Genomic DNA, 18,123 nt, shown 5'->3' on the forward strand with positions numbered 1-18,123 from the left:
TTTGGGTTCACTTATATATTCATAATGCACTCTTTGTGTGTTCTTTGTGAAATTCTTGCTTAGTAACAGTCATTTGTCACAAGTGGGCTACCACTTCATACACCACTTTCAAATGTCATTTGTAAAACGTTCTTAATAAACTAAATGGTGGATGATTTTCATTGTCCAGCATGACTATTGCCATGCTTATGTGATGCTGGGAAAAAATGTCATTGCCTCATCAGCAAGATAGGGCCATCCAACTGGATGGCCCTATCTTGTGTGCCATCCAGTTATTTCTGACTTTTGGTGATCTTGGGGAAGTCTTTCCATCCCACTTGACTCCACTTATGATTTTTAATGCGCTTTCCTGGCAAAAAACGAAGGCGATTTTTAACAATAAACACTTTATACGGTAAACAATGGACGTAATGCATACTAAAGGGTATATTGCCTAATATAAATTCACTTCTTATAACCACGTGCGCAATACAGGCAGACGCTAATTTAACAAAGATAAAATTATTAAATTTGATTTTTAAGTCGCACGGTGAAAAATATATAAAAAGATAAAGGGTTATTACAATTTGTAGACTGCATTGTATAAGTACCGCATTATACAAGGGTTACCTGTATATTAATTCAGGCTTTTCAGTTCGACAATGCATCATGGAAATCCCAATTATCATGCATGTGAATATATTTTATATTATGGGTGTGGTAAATACCATCTAAGAAGTGGCAGTCTACTTCCAACACAACAGCATCCCAAGATAAGCTTAGTAAAAACTTCTAGGATGGTATAGTCCAACCACATATTGAGAACTGTCGTTGGTGGCAGACTGCCAAGAAGAGTCAATTCATGTTGAAAGGGACAACACGCGAAATCACGTGCTTTATACATAAAATTTCCAACTGTTATACAAGCAAAATAGTTACCACTTTAAAAACTACAATGATCATAAAAGAGAAGTTAATTTTCCAATGTGTGATAATAACGCTCATCCCACAATACAGATTGATTACCCTATTATCTGAATGGATTCTCCTCCTTTTGACATGTGCAGAAGTTGTCGAAGGGTATTGTATCTGTGGGCGTACTATATCATCAACTGGGATCAATGCAAAGAAAAGAAATCCATTTATTATAACTACAGCATTAAAAATAAATGCCTTAAAGCAAAATTTGTAACTATTGTACAGAAAATGTTTATTTTTTATAAAATATATTTGTTATAATTCCCTGTGCATTGTGTGTGTATGTATATATGTGTATATATATATATATATATGTTAAAGATACCAAGCAATTTTATAAACTTGGTTTTAATCCTCCCCCCCCAAGTAAGTCAAGTTTGCATCTGAACATAGTTCAGGTCTGAGGCAACTCGTGGTAAAGGTTGAGTAAGCTCTGAGCACTTTCCCTTATTATCTCCCCTAAGGGAAAGTGCACTGAAAAATGTAATTTGATTCAACTGCAATGGTAAATTACCAGTTACAGTTGATGTTATTAAATCCAGCATTATTTCAAAGACAAATACAGGAACTATAAAAGTTTTGTACGAAATTTGACCAGAGAGCTTACGGGAACACACCGGCATTTACGAGTTGCCCTAGCACTGACCTTATAAGAAACATGATCGCTGCCCAAGCGTCCATATATATATATATATATGTTTGCCTCCTATTGGTCCATTTTGAGAAGGTTTCTGTGGCTGTTTTGAACCGATTGGTTCTCCTCAGAAACCTTAAGAGAGCAAATACACTTAGAGTTCCTTAGTACTGAACGAGGGTTTTTGCTCTCAAAGTTTCTGCTTGGTCTCTGAGGAGAACTAATCAGTTCAAAACAGCTGTCAGGCCAGTGAAACCTTATCAAAATGGACCAATAGGAGGCGAATATATGGACGCTTGGGCTATATATATATATAATTTTGCATCACTGAAATTAAGTCTTTTGGCTCTGTTTTAGTAAACAGATTAATATTATTAATCTACAAGTACCAGCTACTGAATTAGAAACTTTTATTTAATTCAGTGGTTTCCATACAGGCATGCGACCTGTACCAATCTTCAATTCCGTATGCATAGTTTGGTGAGATATGGGTAAGGACAACCCTTCATTAAATGCTTCAGTCAATTGCTGCATAGAGCAATTTCTGTTTGTCTGTACAAACCTCAGAGGATGGCAGTCTCATTCATGACAGACTTAGGAACATAGTTGTGCTTCTTAGACAAGCAATTTAGGTTATTTTTCCACAGATTAAATGCTCAAGATATCTCTCCAGTCAGCTCTGCTGTTTTAGAACTCGTTGCTCCAGCCAGGCAGGGACCACAATACACCTTTATTAAACTTCAAATGTTACTTTTTTTTTTTCATTGTGATCAACACTACTGACTTACTGACCAGCAGCACTCTTAAATAGTCTAGAACTGGCATGGCCAACTTCATTCTATACGAGGGCCAATATATATGAGGAGTAGTAGCGTCATAGGCTGCACACTTTTAGAAAGAACTTGAATAAAAATAAACTGCATTTTTTCAAGGCCATAGTTATATGTATTGAATTACTATATTTGTTAAATCATTTTACTACTGGGAGAACAATATAAAATATTTGATTGATTTAAATATAAGTTAAATTTAATTACATTTACATCTTTCTGTTTTTTTTTACATGCATTTAAAACTTAATGAGAACACTGGGCATTCATGTGAGGCAACAAGTTCATCAAAGTAGATTTTCAACGACGATGATGATATTCGTAACAAATCCTGAAGGTAGTCCTCAATCAGTCGGCTTCTTTGTGACGATTTAACCACCCTCATAGTTGAGAAAGTGCATTCACATATGTATGTGCTTCGAAACATAGATGCAATTCTCAAGCTGAAATCACTCAATGCAGGATATTTTTCCCTTGGTACCAGTTTCCAAAAGTCAATGCCTGTGTCCACCCTTGACTGGAAAAAGGGGCCACTTTGACGATCACACAACTCCAATTGAATAGCTTAAATGCTGCTCTGAAATGTTGCATTTCATTGGGTTGTTAAATGTCATCTGTGGCTGCATGTCACTGAAGTCAGAAAATCGCTTACTGAATTTCTCCAAAAGTTAGTCTAACATTGGCACAGAAAATTTGAAGTCAGTGTCATGGCTCTCCTCCATCAACTCCCTGCAGGAAGGGAAATGTACCAAGTTTCCTCTGCCTAGGGTGAATTTAAAACCTTCAGTTGACTTATGAACCCATCTAGGTGTCCAACAAACTCTGAGATTGTTTGGTTAAGTACCTGTAACTTTTCACGTCGAGTTCATTCATGTGATGTGTGATGTCTGTTAGAAAGGCGAGTAAGTTGTTAAAATGAGGATCACAGTTTTGTGATTAGTTCTTTGTCTACTCTTGTTCCTCTAAAAACTGTTTTATTTTCTTTCTCAAAACAAAAAAACCGTTTCAAACAGTTCCCTCTGCTTAGCCAACATTCTTCTGTGTACAACACTAAATCGTCATATTCTGCCTCCATAACTTACGATGTGTGAAGGCCCGATTTCCGCCCTTAATTAGATTCACACACTTCATTACAGTTTACATAACATCCTCTATCTCCAGAATTTTACCACACAGAGCCTCGTGATGTATAATACTGTGCAATTGATTCCAGCCTTCCTTAGTGAGCCAACTAAGCCTGTTTGAGTACCACACATTGATTTGGTACCATCTGTCACAATAGCTTTGAGATTGTTGATGTCACCATCTACAACCTTCATAACTGCATCAATGTCAACCTTTGGCTGTGTTATGTAATGACTAATGCTAGTAGTTTTTCATTAATAAAGTCTTTTGGAAACAGTTCGAATGAAAATTAGAAGTTGAACTCTATCTGTTATGTCAGTTGATTCATCCAGAGCCAATGAGAAGTAAGCTGAATCTGTAATAACACTTTTTAATTTATTTAATATGTGAGAACCTATTTCCTCGACTCTTTTTGTTAGTTTGTTTTGATAGTGGGCAATTTTATCTCCCCCAAATGCACGTGCCATTTTCACAGAACAGTGTTTTACAAATTCATCATCAGATAATGATTTTTTTTTTTGCTTTTGCTATCTCTGCACTTACAACAACAAACGATGCCAAGAGTGACTTTTTTGTATTGATGTTGGTTTAGTAAAAATAGATTTCTGAGCACTAAACCTTTTTCTTCAAATTACATACAATTTTACTACATACTTGTCCAATGTATTCTTGGTATTTAGCAGCATGGTGCTGTATGTAGTGGCGTTTGAGGTTATATTCCTTGTGTACAGACAATACTTGCAAACACACAAGGCACTGTGGTTTGTTGTCGTTATTGTTCATAAACAGAAATTCGTTTTCCCATTTCTCCTGAAATGACCTGTTTGCTTCACAGATCTTATGTTTCTTACTCATAGTACACAAAGGCTGAAGTAACTGACCAGGGTGTTGAAACTGCAACAATAACATTCTTAACTATGAAACTGATCGCTGTAACCAGAGCAGAGCAAGTGACTTTCACTGATGCGTTACTCTGAAGCACATAGAAATCTATCACTACAACTTGCGCAGCATTGTGATAGATTTTATAATTGAATAATTTTTTTAAAACAATTTTGATTCCGTGTTGAAAAATTGTTTCTGTCATCAGAAATAATGAATATTACTAGTATATCAATCAGAAAATCTGTGGTCGAACAGCTAAATTGATAATGCATATAATTTAATACAGTTTTTATCCTGCTGCGGGACACACAAAATCACGTTACGGGCCGCATATGGGCCTGATGTTGGCCACCTATGGTCTAGAATACATGGTGATGCACGTGACCAAGTATCTTACATATACGCTGCTTAAGTGGCATTTATGTATATCTGCATAAAGATTTTTAATTCAGTGGCTAGTGTGTGGTATATATATAGGAAGTTTCTTACCCCATACTATACGTTAAAGATACCAAGCAATTTTATGAACTTGGTTTTAATCCTTTTTCTCAAGTAAGCAAACAGACAAGTAAATCAAGTTTGCGCCAGAACTATGTTCAGGTCTGAGGCAACTCGTGGCAAAGGTGGAGGAAGCTCTGATCACTTATTCTTAGTATCTCCTCTAATGCAAAGCACATCCCCTTGCAGAGATGTATGATGCTATGCATTAATATCTATTGCATAGCATATAATGTTATATATATCATCATATATAATGAGATATAGATATATGATGCTCTGCATTAATTAACTATTCTATATATATATATATATATATATATATAAAAATAAAAAGATAAGCTAAAATTCGAAACAGATTTTTAAGATTTTAAAGATTTTTTTTATTCAGTGGCTAGTGTGTGTGTGGTATATATACACACAGTATTTAAAGACAAACAATACAATACTTGAAAATAACCAATCAAAACGTGCGATCTTGTGCGAAGAATTTGTTTTTATTTTTTCAACAATTTATATGCATGGTTACTGAGATATTAACGTGTTTTAAGTTAATTAAACTTTAATTGATTTAATAAATTTTTAATCACGTGCATGCACCCTGCAGTTGATATTAATATCGTTTTTCACCTGCCTGTATCTGGACTGCATACAAGGAGAGATTTCATTTTCTTTTTTATATATATGATCCACACACACAAAAGGCCATAAGACATAGCACACTTGTGGACAAGAGGAATAGAAGAAAGCAGTCTGTTCACATTTTACTTGAATAGCTGAGGGTTGTAATTTTTGGGGGGGGGGCAGTTCCAAAGAACAAGTAGATGGAATAAAAGAGGAGGCAGTGAAGTTGGCTTGGTGAGTTTTAAGATGGACTGTAAAAGGATGTTGGTTAGCAGTGGCTCTTGTTTTAATGATTTTGGAGGAGAGTGGAGGAATAATAGTGGCCAATTCAGCAGAACACTGCCCATGAAAGTATCTGTAGAAGAGATGCAAGGCAGAAAATGAGCATCTATGAGAGAGAATCATTAATTAGCTGTCATTATTAATATTTCATGAATCAATAAGTCAGTCCAAGAAGAGTAATCTGATTGTGTGTTTGGATATCTCAGTATTACTGAAGGTAAGGCATGCAAGCTCTTAGCAAGAGATCAGACAGGACTGAGTTTTGGTGGCATTGAAGTTTGCAATATTGTACTTGCCCCAGTGGGATATTATTATGTGACACCTCCAGGGACTCGTCGAGGGAGGGCACCTGCTCTACAACTCCGTCTCCACTATTCAAACACGAACTGACTGCAACTACACCAACGCCATCTACCGCCAACCACTACTGGTATTTCCACAGACAATCACAAATATCCATGCCCACGGCGGCATTCGAACCTGCAGCCTTTTGGCTGGAGAGCAGATATGCTATCCGCTCGGCTAACCAGGCTGGCTAAGGAGATATAACTTGTAGATCTTGAGGATTCTATGCACTGATAATGTACTGTTATTTTCAGTACAAAATAGCTATACTTTCATTAAAGTTAATTATGTAGTTATCGTGTAATTTGTTGTTCAAAAGAAAATTGTGAATATCCATTTTCCCGATTTTGAGAATTTTTCCCATGAGGCTTTACCTTGTAGTCCTTCAAGATGTAACAACTGCATATCTCGGACGCTGTCAATTGCAGTTTCTTCTGATCAGTTCTTTAAATACCCGACTAATTGAAAAGGATTTCCGACTACAGTACTTTTAATTTTAAAAGGAAAGACACAAACTGGTGGTTTTCGATCGTTTATCTTGCAAACAGTGCATGCGGTTTTAATCAAATTATGGCATAGCTATCAACGGATTAACTGAAAGGAAGTTGCGGACTGGATACTACTCGACTTAAAACTGCTTTATTTGGAATTTTATGTATTAGAAATCATCCTCTAAAAATATTTTAACTTGCTGTTTTACATTTTATTTACTGTGTTGGTTAAGAAGAGAATAAACATGAATTTCATTTTGGAAGCATCAGTGAAAAAAAAATAAATTGTACAAACCTCAACGAATACTGCATTTGAATTATAATATCCAATACACAACTGCATTAATTATACGTGGAAAATCTGATGCACATCGGATTAATTCAAAAGTTTTCTTCTCAGTGAAGAAACGGGATTCTTCTTTCGTCACTTTGCACACGAATAAGTACTTTGTAGCTCGTACTAGGTTCCAGTTCTTTCAATTGTATTTTGATATTTTAGTGTTCGAAACTTACTTCATTTTAGTCTTTCTAAAATAATAAAAATAAATTTTCTTCACTTTTTTTTCTTTTAATTCGCATATTCCCCTTTGATACGAAAAGCATTATTTCCATCGCCTTTCGTTTGATTCTATAGCTACCTGGATCATGTCATTGCCCAAAAAGAAATCCGTAGATACAATGTTTGCACACTTCCACCACCTTTCACGAAACCATTTGGTAACGTGCTTATTCACTTCCTGCGCCATTTGGCGCAAACTGCCGTAACGATCTACAATAATCCCACCAGTGGTAGGAGTAAGTTCAGCCATCGCTGACCAGAAATAGTTATGTCTATAACGACACACAGTTAATTCAAGAAAAGCCTCAAGATTTTCGAGAAGATCTGCATTTCCCCATAAATGAAACACACCAGGAAAAACCAAATCGGTACCAGCTTCTTTATGTTCTGCATAACCAATGATTAGTCGTCGATTTGATGCCCAAAGTTCATTCAAAGTTTTTTTGTAGCCATAACTGTAAGGAACCATATACTCACCCACATTACGAATCAAGTAACTGATTAAATCTCGATGTCTTTGTTCGGCCCAACCTCCTTTAAATCCTAGATTAAATTTATGGAAGTCCATTATAACTACTTCTTTGGTTACTTTGAGAAATGTTTTTACTTGCGTAATGACATCTTTCACCGAAACGTTTGTGCGAAACATACCGTGCACAATCCAAAACTTTTCGACTGAACCTGGAACGTGCTGATAGGAAACCCTCAAATCAAGGTAACGATTTCCATACACCAACTGATTCCATATATCCTCATCTTGGCACATCTGATAGCGAACTGTAGGCGTGAAATATGCCGGTCTGTATGGCTCATAGCTACCTGCATTGTGAGTTCCAGGTAATAGTAAATCTAGTAGAGTTTTGTTGCCGATGATATCTTTCATTCGATGCATCCAGTTGGGTCGGGCGCGTATACACGAACTAGATACAAGCTCACTGTGACTGATGTATCCAATCCAGTACAAGCATCTGTCGCTTAAGCTGGAAGCCATAAAACGAAATCGTGGAAACGAAATTTTTGTTCTATAATATCCATCTAGATGGTTTCTCGTAAGGACTCTGTCTAATGGGTCGTGAATATTTTCAGAAGGATTATGATTAAAAAGACCCACCCAAGATGCGCCATCCTTATCCAAATGTTGTGAATTGTACCAATTTAATTCAAGTTGCCTTTCCGTTACAATCCCATCTATAGTGTGGGAAGCTATGGAAGAAACTGTAAGGAAAACCTGCGGTTTTTTTCTGGATTCTGATTGATGTGCACCTGAAAGTAAAAATATAATGAAATCCAAGTTAAAAAAAAAATGGAAATTGTTTCATATGGAACAATTTAAATATATATATATATATATATATATATATATATATATATATATAAGATATTTTTTAACGATTCTTCTCTTAATACATGAGTATAAATAATTTCTAAATTCCGAAAATATAATCGTTGTCTTATGTTTTTTTTTTTTTTTTTTTTTCACATTTCACATCCGTAGACACTGTATGGTCACTCCTGTACCTCACCGAGTTTTGAGAGTGAAGTCTTCTAGTACAGCGCTTCCCTAACTGTGGGCCGCGGCCCTCTTGGGGGCCGTTCGTTTTGTTGAGGGAACCGTGAAACAATGAAAACAAATTTTAAATATTTTAAGACTAAGTGTGTGCCATGTCAAATGTGTATGCAAGATGCTAAAAATGTAATATTCGCTGTGTATGTTTTGTATTGAATATAAATACAATAAATATTATAATAATATATGTCTATTACGATATTTTTTTCGATGGGAGCCGTGAAATATTTTAATTTTTCCAAGGGGGGCCTTTACATCCATAAGTTTGGGATAGCACTGTTCTAGTAGAATAAGAAGTAGGGGTCGCAGATTCCCTTTCCGCACAGAGATAGTAGGACAATTACAAACATCGATGGTGGGATTCGAACCCGCAACCTCTTGGCTTGAGAACGGACACGCTAACCACTCCGTTAATAGACTCGGCTTAGGTTAATAAAATTATATAAATATACCACAAAGAAATTTTGAATATGAAATACGCATATTTGAATTACTTTCTTTTTCATCTAGAGGAAGGACATTCAACACGGTTTGGAACAGACTGCTATTTTACATTCGTCCAAAATCTAAGGACGAACTACATTTTTACCTTATATTATATTCTTTTTTTAAAGCCACATTTGGCTGTAGTCCACATCACTACAGCCAAATGTGGACAAATTTATTGTCAGCATACTAATAAATTATATTACACAAAAAATTAGTTATAAATTTCATACAAATTAAATTTCCCAAGGACGTAGTTAATAAATAAATGTCCAGTGCTCACAGAAAACTATGCGGAGAGACATTTCAGTATGGAATAAGTCTACCCCGAACTGCGATGCAGCTCTCCCAACGTCATACCATGTTCAGCACTATGATTTAGGAGTTCTTGAGGCAAACTGTCCCACTCCTCCAGAGAAAGGATAAGGCTTTGTTTTCTGGAGGGAAATTTGGAGCAGCAGCAGCGCATCTTCCGTATTGCATCCGAAATATGTTCTATGGGGTTGAGATCTGGGGAGTGTACTGGCCACTAGATTCGATTAATATCCTCAGCCTCCAGAAGTATCTCCACCGCTCATGCATGATGTGGTGTGGCATTGTCATCCATAAACAAAGGAATTCTTCGCCTACAGCACCATGGAACACCTTGAAGAGCTTCGTTGCAACATCGTTCACCAGTAATAGTCTCTTTTTCCAGCACTTGTAGCTCGGTGCCGCCATTAAGCATAATGTCTCCCTGCAATATCATCCCAGCATTGGCGTACCTATCCTCCCCAAGAACATTCTCGCAATGGTAAGCAATACCACTTTCACGCCAGTGAAAACTATCGTGAAAGTAGTATTGCTTTTGTGCTTTTATTGTTGCGGGCCGTTTAAAACTGGTTTTAAATGACCCACAGTGAAACGATGCCTCAACAAGTGATGCCATCTCGTGATCCCTAACCTTAACACTATTTTAATGTATGAAATAGTGTGAGTTCTAGGGTCGATTTTCTTGAGTTTACGGTACGAAAAATCCCAGTTGGCGAGAGAAAAAACCCGCTTGTCCGTGCCAGAGATCGAGTAACTCGGGAATAGGTCGAAAAAGTTCCTTTAGTCGGCGACTAAAATCGAACTGATGACGCTCTTTTGAACTACGCAGGCTCCTATATAATCATTTATTATTACTCATCATCATTAATTTCATGATATGTACCGTCTAGGAATATTCAGGCTATTATGACAGTACTGCACGATCAACTTTACATTATTTATCTCCTATCAACAATTTCCTTGTCAGCACTGCAATATTGTTATATCTAACATCTTGTTTTTCTAAGACATTTCTGACTCTGAATCAATCCGCCTGGATCTTCCGCTTGGTCTTTCTCTTGCCATCTTGGCGTCAAACTCCTGTTTTGCTAATCTTTTTTCCCCCATTTTATTTAAGTGGCCATATCACATTAGATTAACTCTGCTCATTACTTTTTTTTTAAGAATTACATCGACAGAATTCGTGTTACCGAAACAAAAAAGACAAAAACAGGTAAGATTATTCTAAATAAAAACATGCTATATGCAGACAGCAATGATCGAAAAAAATGAAAGGATGCCGTTGTACTGAAAATTAATTAACACAGTGATAATCCTCTCGAATAGTAGGCAATATCAAGTATAAAAATACGAGCAAGTATCAAAATGGGGAATTGGACAATGAGACTTACTACCTACGGCCCATTGTACAAATGAAGAAGCGGAGGAATTTTTTATATCATTAAGAAGACAACTAAAAAGAAAAGGTTGGTCCTTGCTAAAGATATAAATAGCAGAAAAATAAAATAAATACCAGAAAATACAGAAATGTTTGGAAAAGACCTAGAGAAAAGAGTAATGCTAATAATAATGTCATATTTCAAAACAAAGATGTGCACAAAATTACACGGAGAACACAAGAAAAGTGATCTTGATTATATTATCGTTGACAGTATTTCCGCATCCAGGAAAAAAGAACATACAAGGATTTTAGAACAGGAAGTGCCCTTCACTTAATTTTAAGCACGATAAACATGATCATATTAAAAAGAAAATTATATAACAAATTAGGAGGTGAACTGTAAACTCAAATATACGATACTGTTCAAGAAAAAATGGACGAGTTTGAGAAACAAAACCAAACCTTGGGGATTATGTAGCATTTTGAAGAAAATCGACAGATTCAGCCAGAGAGGAATGTCGTGCAGCTACCTACAAGGGTAGAAAATTCAGAACTCCTTACTGCACTCAAGAGAAATGCATGAAAAAAAAAAAAAAAAAAGAAACTCTACACAGGTTCTTAGCAATTAAGCCGGCAGGTGCTCAGAGAGAATACAGAGACAGAGAAAATATAAGAAATGAAAGCAATGCGTAAAAAGTATGCGAACAAAAACTATGTGAAGACTAGGTAGGAATACAGAAGGTAAATCAGGAAGGTAGGAAAATGTTCTGGAGACTATTAAAAAAAAAAACTTAGAAATGAGGAAAGAGTAAAAAGAATCAGACATGATAAAAATTTATACGAAAACTAGAGATATTTTCAATATGTGGAATAAATGCTTTCAAAGACTGCTAAATGAAACAAGATGCAGAAATAGACTGATAGATAATGTTCACGAAGAATGCATCGAAAGTACACAGTACTTAGTACTTGAGGTAGAAAAATCATCAATAACCTGAAATGTGGAAAGGCAGCTGGAGTAGATGAGAAATGTTCGAACGGGGGGGGGGTAGAAATATTATACAGTGGCTGCACTGCATAATCCAGAAAGCCAGTCAGAGGGTCAAATTCCACGTTACCGGAAAATTCGCCGCAAACATTTTCGCCGTAAGACATTTTGCATTAATTTTTGTAAATAATCAATGAATGATAAAGGGTATTATAAAATTATTAAAAAGGCAAATCTTTATTAAGGTGAATGTCATTGATACATGTTTTTGACGATCCGCAGCAAAAAGTTAATTATTTACGCAGTATCTCTTTTAATTTGCATAATTTTTAAATGACTTCATTATGTTATGTATCACTGGCATTCACCTTAATAAAGATTTGCCTTTTTAATAATTTTATAATACCCTTTATTATCCATTGATTATTTACAAAAATTAATGCAAAATGTCTTACTGCGAAAATGTTTGCGGCGAATTTTCCTACGGCGAGAATGTCTACGGCGAATTTTCCTAGAACTCAAATTCAGAATGATTTGAGTAAAACTCTCATAGTATACCTTATCTCATAGTATACCCTTGAAAAGGGAACAAAACCGAATGTGAGAATTAAAGAGAATAGGAATCTCCTGGCTAAGTGTTCAAAGTAAGATTTATCCAAGCATATTTGAAAGAAGGAGAAGAAAAATCGTGAAAGGGAAACGCGGAGAAAAATAAGATGGGTTCAGTCCAAATAGAAGTTATCAGAAGGTCACTTTAAAATATCAGTGAATGTGAATATAAGAATGTGTATTTAAGTTTGTAGATATGGAAAGGGCATATGACAAAAATTGCTCAAAACACATTATATTGAACGGGACATTATACTGATCAGTACACAGTCTACATTTGAGCCATAAGCCTACAGAACTGAAGGAAGGATAGTTTAATTTAAAATTAGGTCTAAAGATAAAAGTGCACATTATCTCCACTGTTATCGTTCATCATAGTGATCACATTATGAAGTAAAGTGTTACTAGACCACATATCGAAATTGGAGATATTCCAGTCAGCTGTTTATTTTATGCAGACGATATTATACTCTTAAATAAAATATTTTATGCAGATGATATTATACTCTTAAATAAAATAAGTAGAAGTCAGTAAATTTCCCTAACGAAATACAATAACGTCTATAATAAATCTGTTATGAAATCAGCAATAAAGACATGACATGGGAATAATAAATGATCTGTAGATCAAGAAAAAACATTTCATTATATATATATATATATATATATATATATATATATATATATATATATATATATATATATATATATATATATATATATATATAAGTTTTTTGGGTATAATATACGTTAAAGATACCAAGTTATTTTAAACCTGGTTTTAAACCATTTCCCAAGTAAGCAAACAGACAAGTAAGTCAAGTTTGCGCCTGCAAGTAGTGCAAGTCTGGGTGACCCGCACGTAGTGCAAGTCTTAGGCAACTCGTGGTAAAGGTGGAATAAGCTCTGATCACTATTCTTAATATTTACCCTTAATGCAAAGCACATCTCCTTGAGGAGAAGTATGACGCTATGCATTAAAGGCAAGGGGCCACTACCCAGACCGGTTTCGACCTTTATTGAGGTCTCATCAGTGGGATCTCACCAAGCTATTTTAAAACTAGGTTTAAAATAACTTGGTATCTTTAACATATATATATACAGAAGAAGGATGTTCTTCTAAGATGAATCCAATAGAAATAAAAATGGCCCTCATTCCCGGAGGCCGGATTGTTACTACCTATGGCAGCAGGCAGTTAAACATGAAGGCAGAGGGTGCTAAGAATTCCCGGGTAACCAGATCATGCTACTATTGGAAACTAGAACTTGGAATATTAAACTGTAGGACTCTAAGCAGTGAAGCACGGTTAACTGACTAACTGAAGAGCTAAAGCGACTAAAATGGGACATTCTTGGACTGTGCGAAGTCAGAAGTAATGGTGAAGAAATTCTCCGATTAAAAATGGAGACATTATATTATAGGGGTCAAGAATCAGTGGAGTTGGATTCTTGATCAACAAAAAACTGAAGAACAACATAATAGAATTTCACAGTGTATCCGATCGAATAGCAAGTATTGTTGTCCAAATCTCGAAAAGATACACTCTTAAGATCGTCCACGTCTATGCACCAACAATAAGTGAACTGACGAAGAAATTGAAGCCTTCTATCATGATATATCCCAGCTCTACAATAAAGGAAAACATCATTTCACAATCTCCGATTGTGAAATGATGTTTTCACAATAGTTATAATGTTATAATGGGAGACTTTAATGCTAGAATTGGTATTCAACATTCCGATGAAAGCTCAATGGGAAATGTTGGATATAGCATGAGAGATGACAGAGGAGCAAGGTTAATAGAATTTGCAGAAAAAGAAAACCTGTATATCATGAATTCCTTCTTCAAGAAAAAAACATGGAAAGTGGACATAGAAAAGTCCAAATGGAAAAACTAGTGAAATTGACTTTATCCTCAGCAATAAGAAAAACTTCTTTCAAGACTGCTCTGTTATAAACACCTTCAACATTGGAAGTGACCGTCGTATGGTACGCAGTAAGATTCAAATAAACTGCCAAAAAGAAAGAAGAAAAATGTTTCGGAGATCAAAGCAAAACATAGATGTACACAAACTCAACATTAAAAAAGATATATACCAACACGAACTAAACAATAGATTTAAACATCTTATTATAGATGACAATGCTGATCTATCAGAAAGTAATGACATTATTATCCAAAACCTTTTACAACGCTCACTTGATATAGCTGGTACCACAGAACAGAAACAAGACAAAATCTCCGAAGAAACAAAACAGCCTATGAAGAAACGAAGAGAAATGAAACAATCAATTAACATACAGAATAAAATTAAATAAACAGAATTGTGCAAAACAATCAGAAAACGTATCACAGAAGAAATAAGAAAATTTATTTGTAAATTCATACAACAAACAATTGAAAACAACTATAGTCTCAAAAGAGCCAAACAGCATTTGATGAACAGCAAACAGATGGTTGCAGTCAAACTACAAGACGGGACCATCACTAGAGATAGATATGCAATAGCAAAAAGAATTGAAGAATTCTACTCAATATTATACCAGGATGATGAATTAAATGAAGAAGACAACTACAACATAGCTGAAGTACCACAGATTCTACCAGAAGAAGTTATGCAGAGCATCCAAAGCTTCCAAAATGGGAAAGCTACAGGTGAGGATGTAGTTATAGCTGAACGTCTAAAAGCAGGTGGAGAAATAATCTACGAACTCTTAGCAAAACTATTTACTTTATGCCTGATGAAAAATGATGTACCAACGACATGAAAGAAGGCTACCCTAATTCTGATACATAAAAAAAAGGTGAGATAGAAAACTTGGCGAACTACCGACCTATCAGTCTACTACCAGTGGTCTACAAAGTGTTTACAAAAGTTCTTAGCTAATAGACTTTGTGCGACTCTGGACTTAGCACAACCAAAAGAACATGCAGGCTTTCGAAGGGGCTTTAGTACAATGGACCATATTCAAGTTGTACAGCAGATTATCGAACGGTGTAATGAATATCAATTACCACTATGTCTTGGTTTTATTGACTATGAGAAAGCTTTTGATTCACTTAAAACTTGTGCAATATTTAAAGCATTACGAAACCAACAAATGGAGGAGTCATACATCAGGACCATCAAATCAGCATATACCAATATCACAGCAGCAATTCATTTCAATGGAAACATCTCTCCTATGGGAACACAGAGAGATATAAGACAGGGTGACACGGTATCTACAAAATTATTCAGAGCGTGCCTAGAAGAAATATTCAAACTTCTTGATTGGGAAGGGAAACGTCTAAAGATAAATGGAAGATATTTAAGCCATTTACGCTTTGCAGATGATATAGTTATCTTTACTTCAGCTGCGCATGAATTAAACACTCATATCCATGAACTCCAGATTGCTAGCAAAACAGCTGGCCTAAAGATAAACCTAAAGAAGACCTACGTTATGTTCAATAGCTATGTCCAATCAGAAATAATAAAAATCAATATTGAGGAAATTAAACAAGTAGATCATTACATATACTTAGGACAACAGATATCAATGGAACAAAATATCATGGACGAAATTAAAAGGCACACGATGCTTGGGTGGAAAGCATTTGGAAAATTACATTCAATATTCAAAGCCATCTACCATTATGCCTGAAGAGAAAAGTTTTTAACCAATGTATTCTTCCTATACTGACATATGGCTATGAAACATGGACACTGAATGCAAAGGAAATTCAAGAATTAAGAACAATACAATTTAGTATGGAAAGAAGTATGCTTGATATCACAAGATTGGATCACAAAAGGAATATATGGATAAGAAATCAAATCAAAGTCTCTGAGATCATAGGAAGAGTGAAACATCTGAAATGGCAATGGGCTGGGTATATTGCTCATAGACAAGATCAACGATGGACAAAGTACTGGATTGGATTTCACGAGAGGAAAAACGGCCGAAATCACGGTGGATTGATGATATATATATATATATATATATATATATATATATATATATATATATATATATATATATATATATATATATATGCACAATGTTTAGTTAAGATGCGAATTAAATACGGAACTAGACAATAGAATTAGCATTTCATGCATTTATATTAGTTCAAAATACTAAAGTAGTTATACACAAGACAGTGTTAAAACCAATTTTAACTTGTGGATCTGTTAGATGGGTAAGCAATAAAACAGTTGATCAGCTACTGGTGACGACGGACATATGAATTCTAAGAAACTTAGTGACGTGAACAAATGACCGAGTTATGTTTAAAATGAAGATGTTATTAAAGAATTTGAAATTGTCAGCATTGAGGAACGTGAGTTAATGTGAGGTGGCGTGAGTCACTTAAACAGAATAGAAAAGGAATTTTGCTAACACGACAGGTGTTAGAAATGTATGCCAGCATGACAGGAAAAAGACTCGAGATCTCCGTGAACGGTTGCAGTAAGAAGTATCTTAGCATATAAGATCTGAGAGACTTTTGGAGTTTTGAAAGATAACGGATTAACCGGAGGAAAGTTTTCTATAGGATAATGTAATTGTCGGTATTAAAAATTCATCATCCCTAATCAAATTCCTCATAGACACGAGGAATTTTACGGTCATGATGATTTTAACCAGGAAATATACAAGAAGATCCAGGAACCTAATTAACGAATGAAGGGTACTTTGAAGTACAGTACGGTATAGTACGGAAATCTGGGAAATCCAATGTGGAATCGACCCATCCAGAAGTTCAGTCTGCATGGCTTTGGATCAGCAGTAGAACACTGCGAAAAAAGAGCTACGTTGTTTTCATTTCTGTGGAAGGAAAGATGTGTACAAGGAAACCATTAAGCATGTTAAGCAAAAGCGCAGACTACTCTAGTGCAAAGAACATCCTGATTAGTTCGTTGAAAGCCATGAAATGGAACGAAGAATCAGTTACATCCTTTTTTTCTTGAGAAATGTTCTATGATCGAATTCAATACCCTACTGTGAATTTTGTTATCGGAGGTGTTTTTGTGCCAACTTTCCTTGTATGGACATAAATTCGGGATATAGTGCCTGGACAGATGAACACCAACGGATCTACAACACTCCTAGTAATGCAATACTTACGACATTTGCAGCTGTAGTTGCACTTACGAAGCATACTCATGTCTTTTTTTTTTTATTTGCAATACGACGGTGCACTATTTCATACAATTGCATTAATACAATTATTGCATGTAATACTGTCACTGTGACATGGTTTGAGGAAAAATGTGTAAAAAAGTGGAAAACATGACAAGCTGCTTTCATCTCGAAACCCAATCAAAAGAATTCAACATGCACTGCTGGTCATGTTGAAGCAAAACTGATTCAAAATACCTGATTCGTCACAAACTGGTGGACTGTAGAAAAAAGTGTGATCAATGATCAGACAAATGTTCGATGGGATTCAATGGGAGCAGAAAGTATGATACGGGGCGATGTCTTACTGGAAGGGAGTAGATCCATTGGGTCATGATGAGAATTTGACCCCATGGATCAAATACCTGGTCCGAAACAATCTA

The 18,123-nt window shown here is 35.5% G+C and overlaps 1 protein-coding gene across 2 annotated transcripts in view; it reads right to left on the reverse strand.

Annotated features, from left to right (window-relative positions):
• Positions 1 to 6,803: 6,803 nt before the first annotated feature.
• Positions 6,804 to 18,123, reverse strand: part of LOC150105431 (PI-PLC X domain-containing protein 1-like) — a 165,110-nt gene continuing 153,790 nt past the window's right edge. For both annotated transcript variants that reach the window (XM_090394808.1, XM_090394809.1), the window contains exon 3: positions 6,804 to 8,493. In XM_090394808.1, coding sequence (XP_090250934.1) covers positions 7,274 to 8,493 — 1,220 coding nt within the window. In that variant the 3' untranslated portion in view covers positions 6,804 to 7,273. The remainder of the gene's footprint in view (positions 8,494 to 18,123) is intronic.

Source organism: Typopeltis vanoorti, chromosome 6, assembly GCF_054136105.1.
Source record: "Typopeltis vanoorti isolate ZY-2024b chromosome 6, IOZ_Tvanoo_1.0, whole genome shotgun sequence".
Lineage (NCBI taxonomy): Eukaryota > Metazoa > Arthropoda > Arachnida > Uropygi > Thelyphonidae > Typopeltis > Typopeltis vanoorti.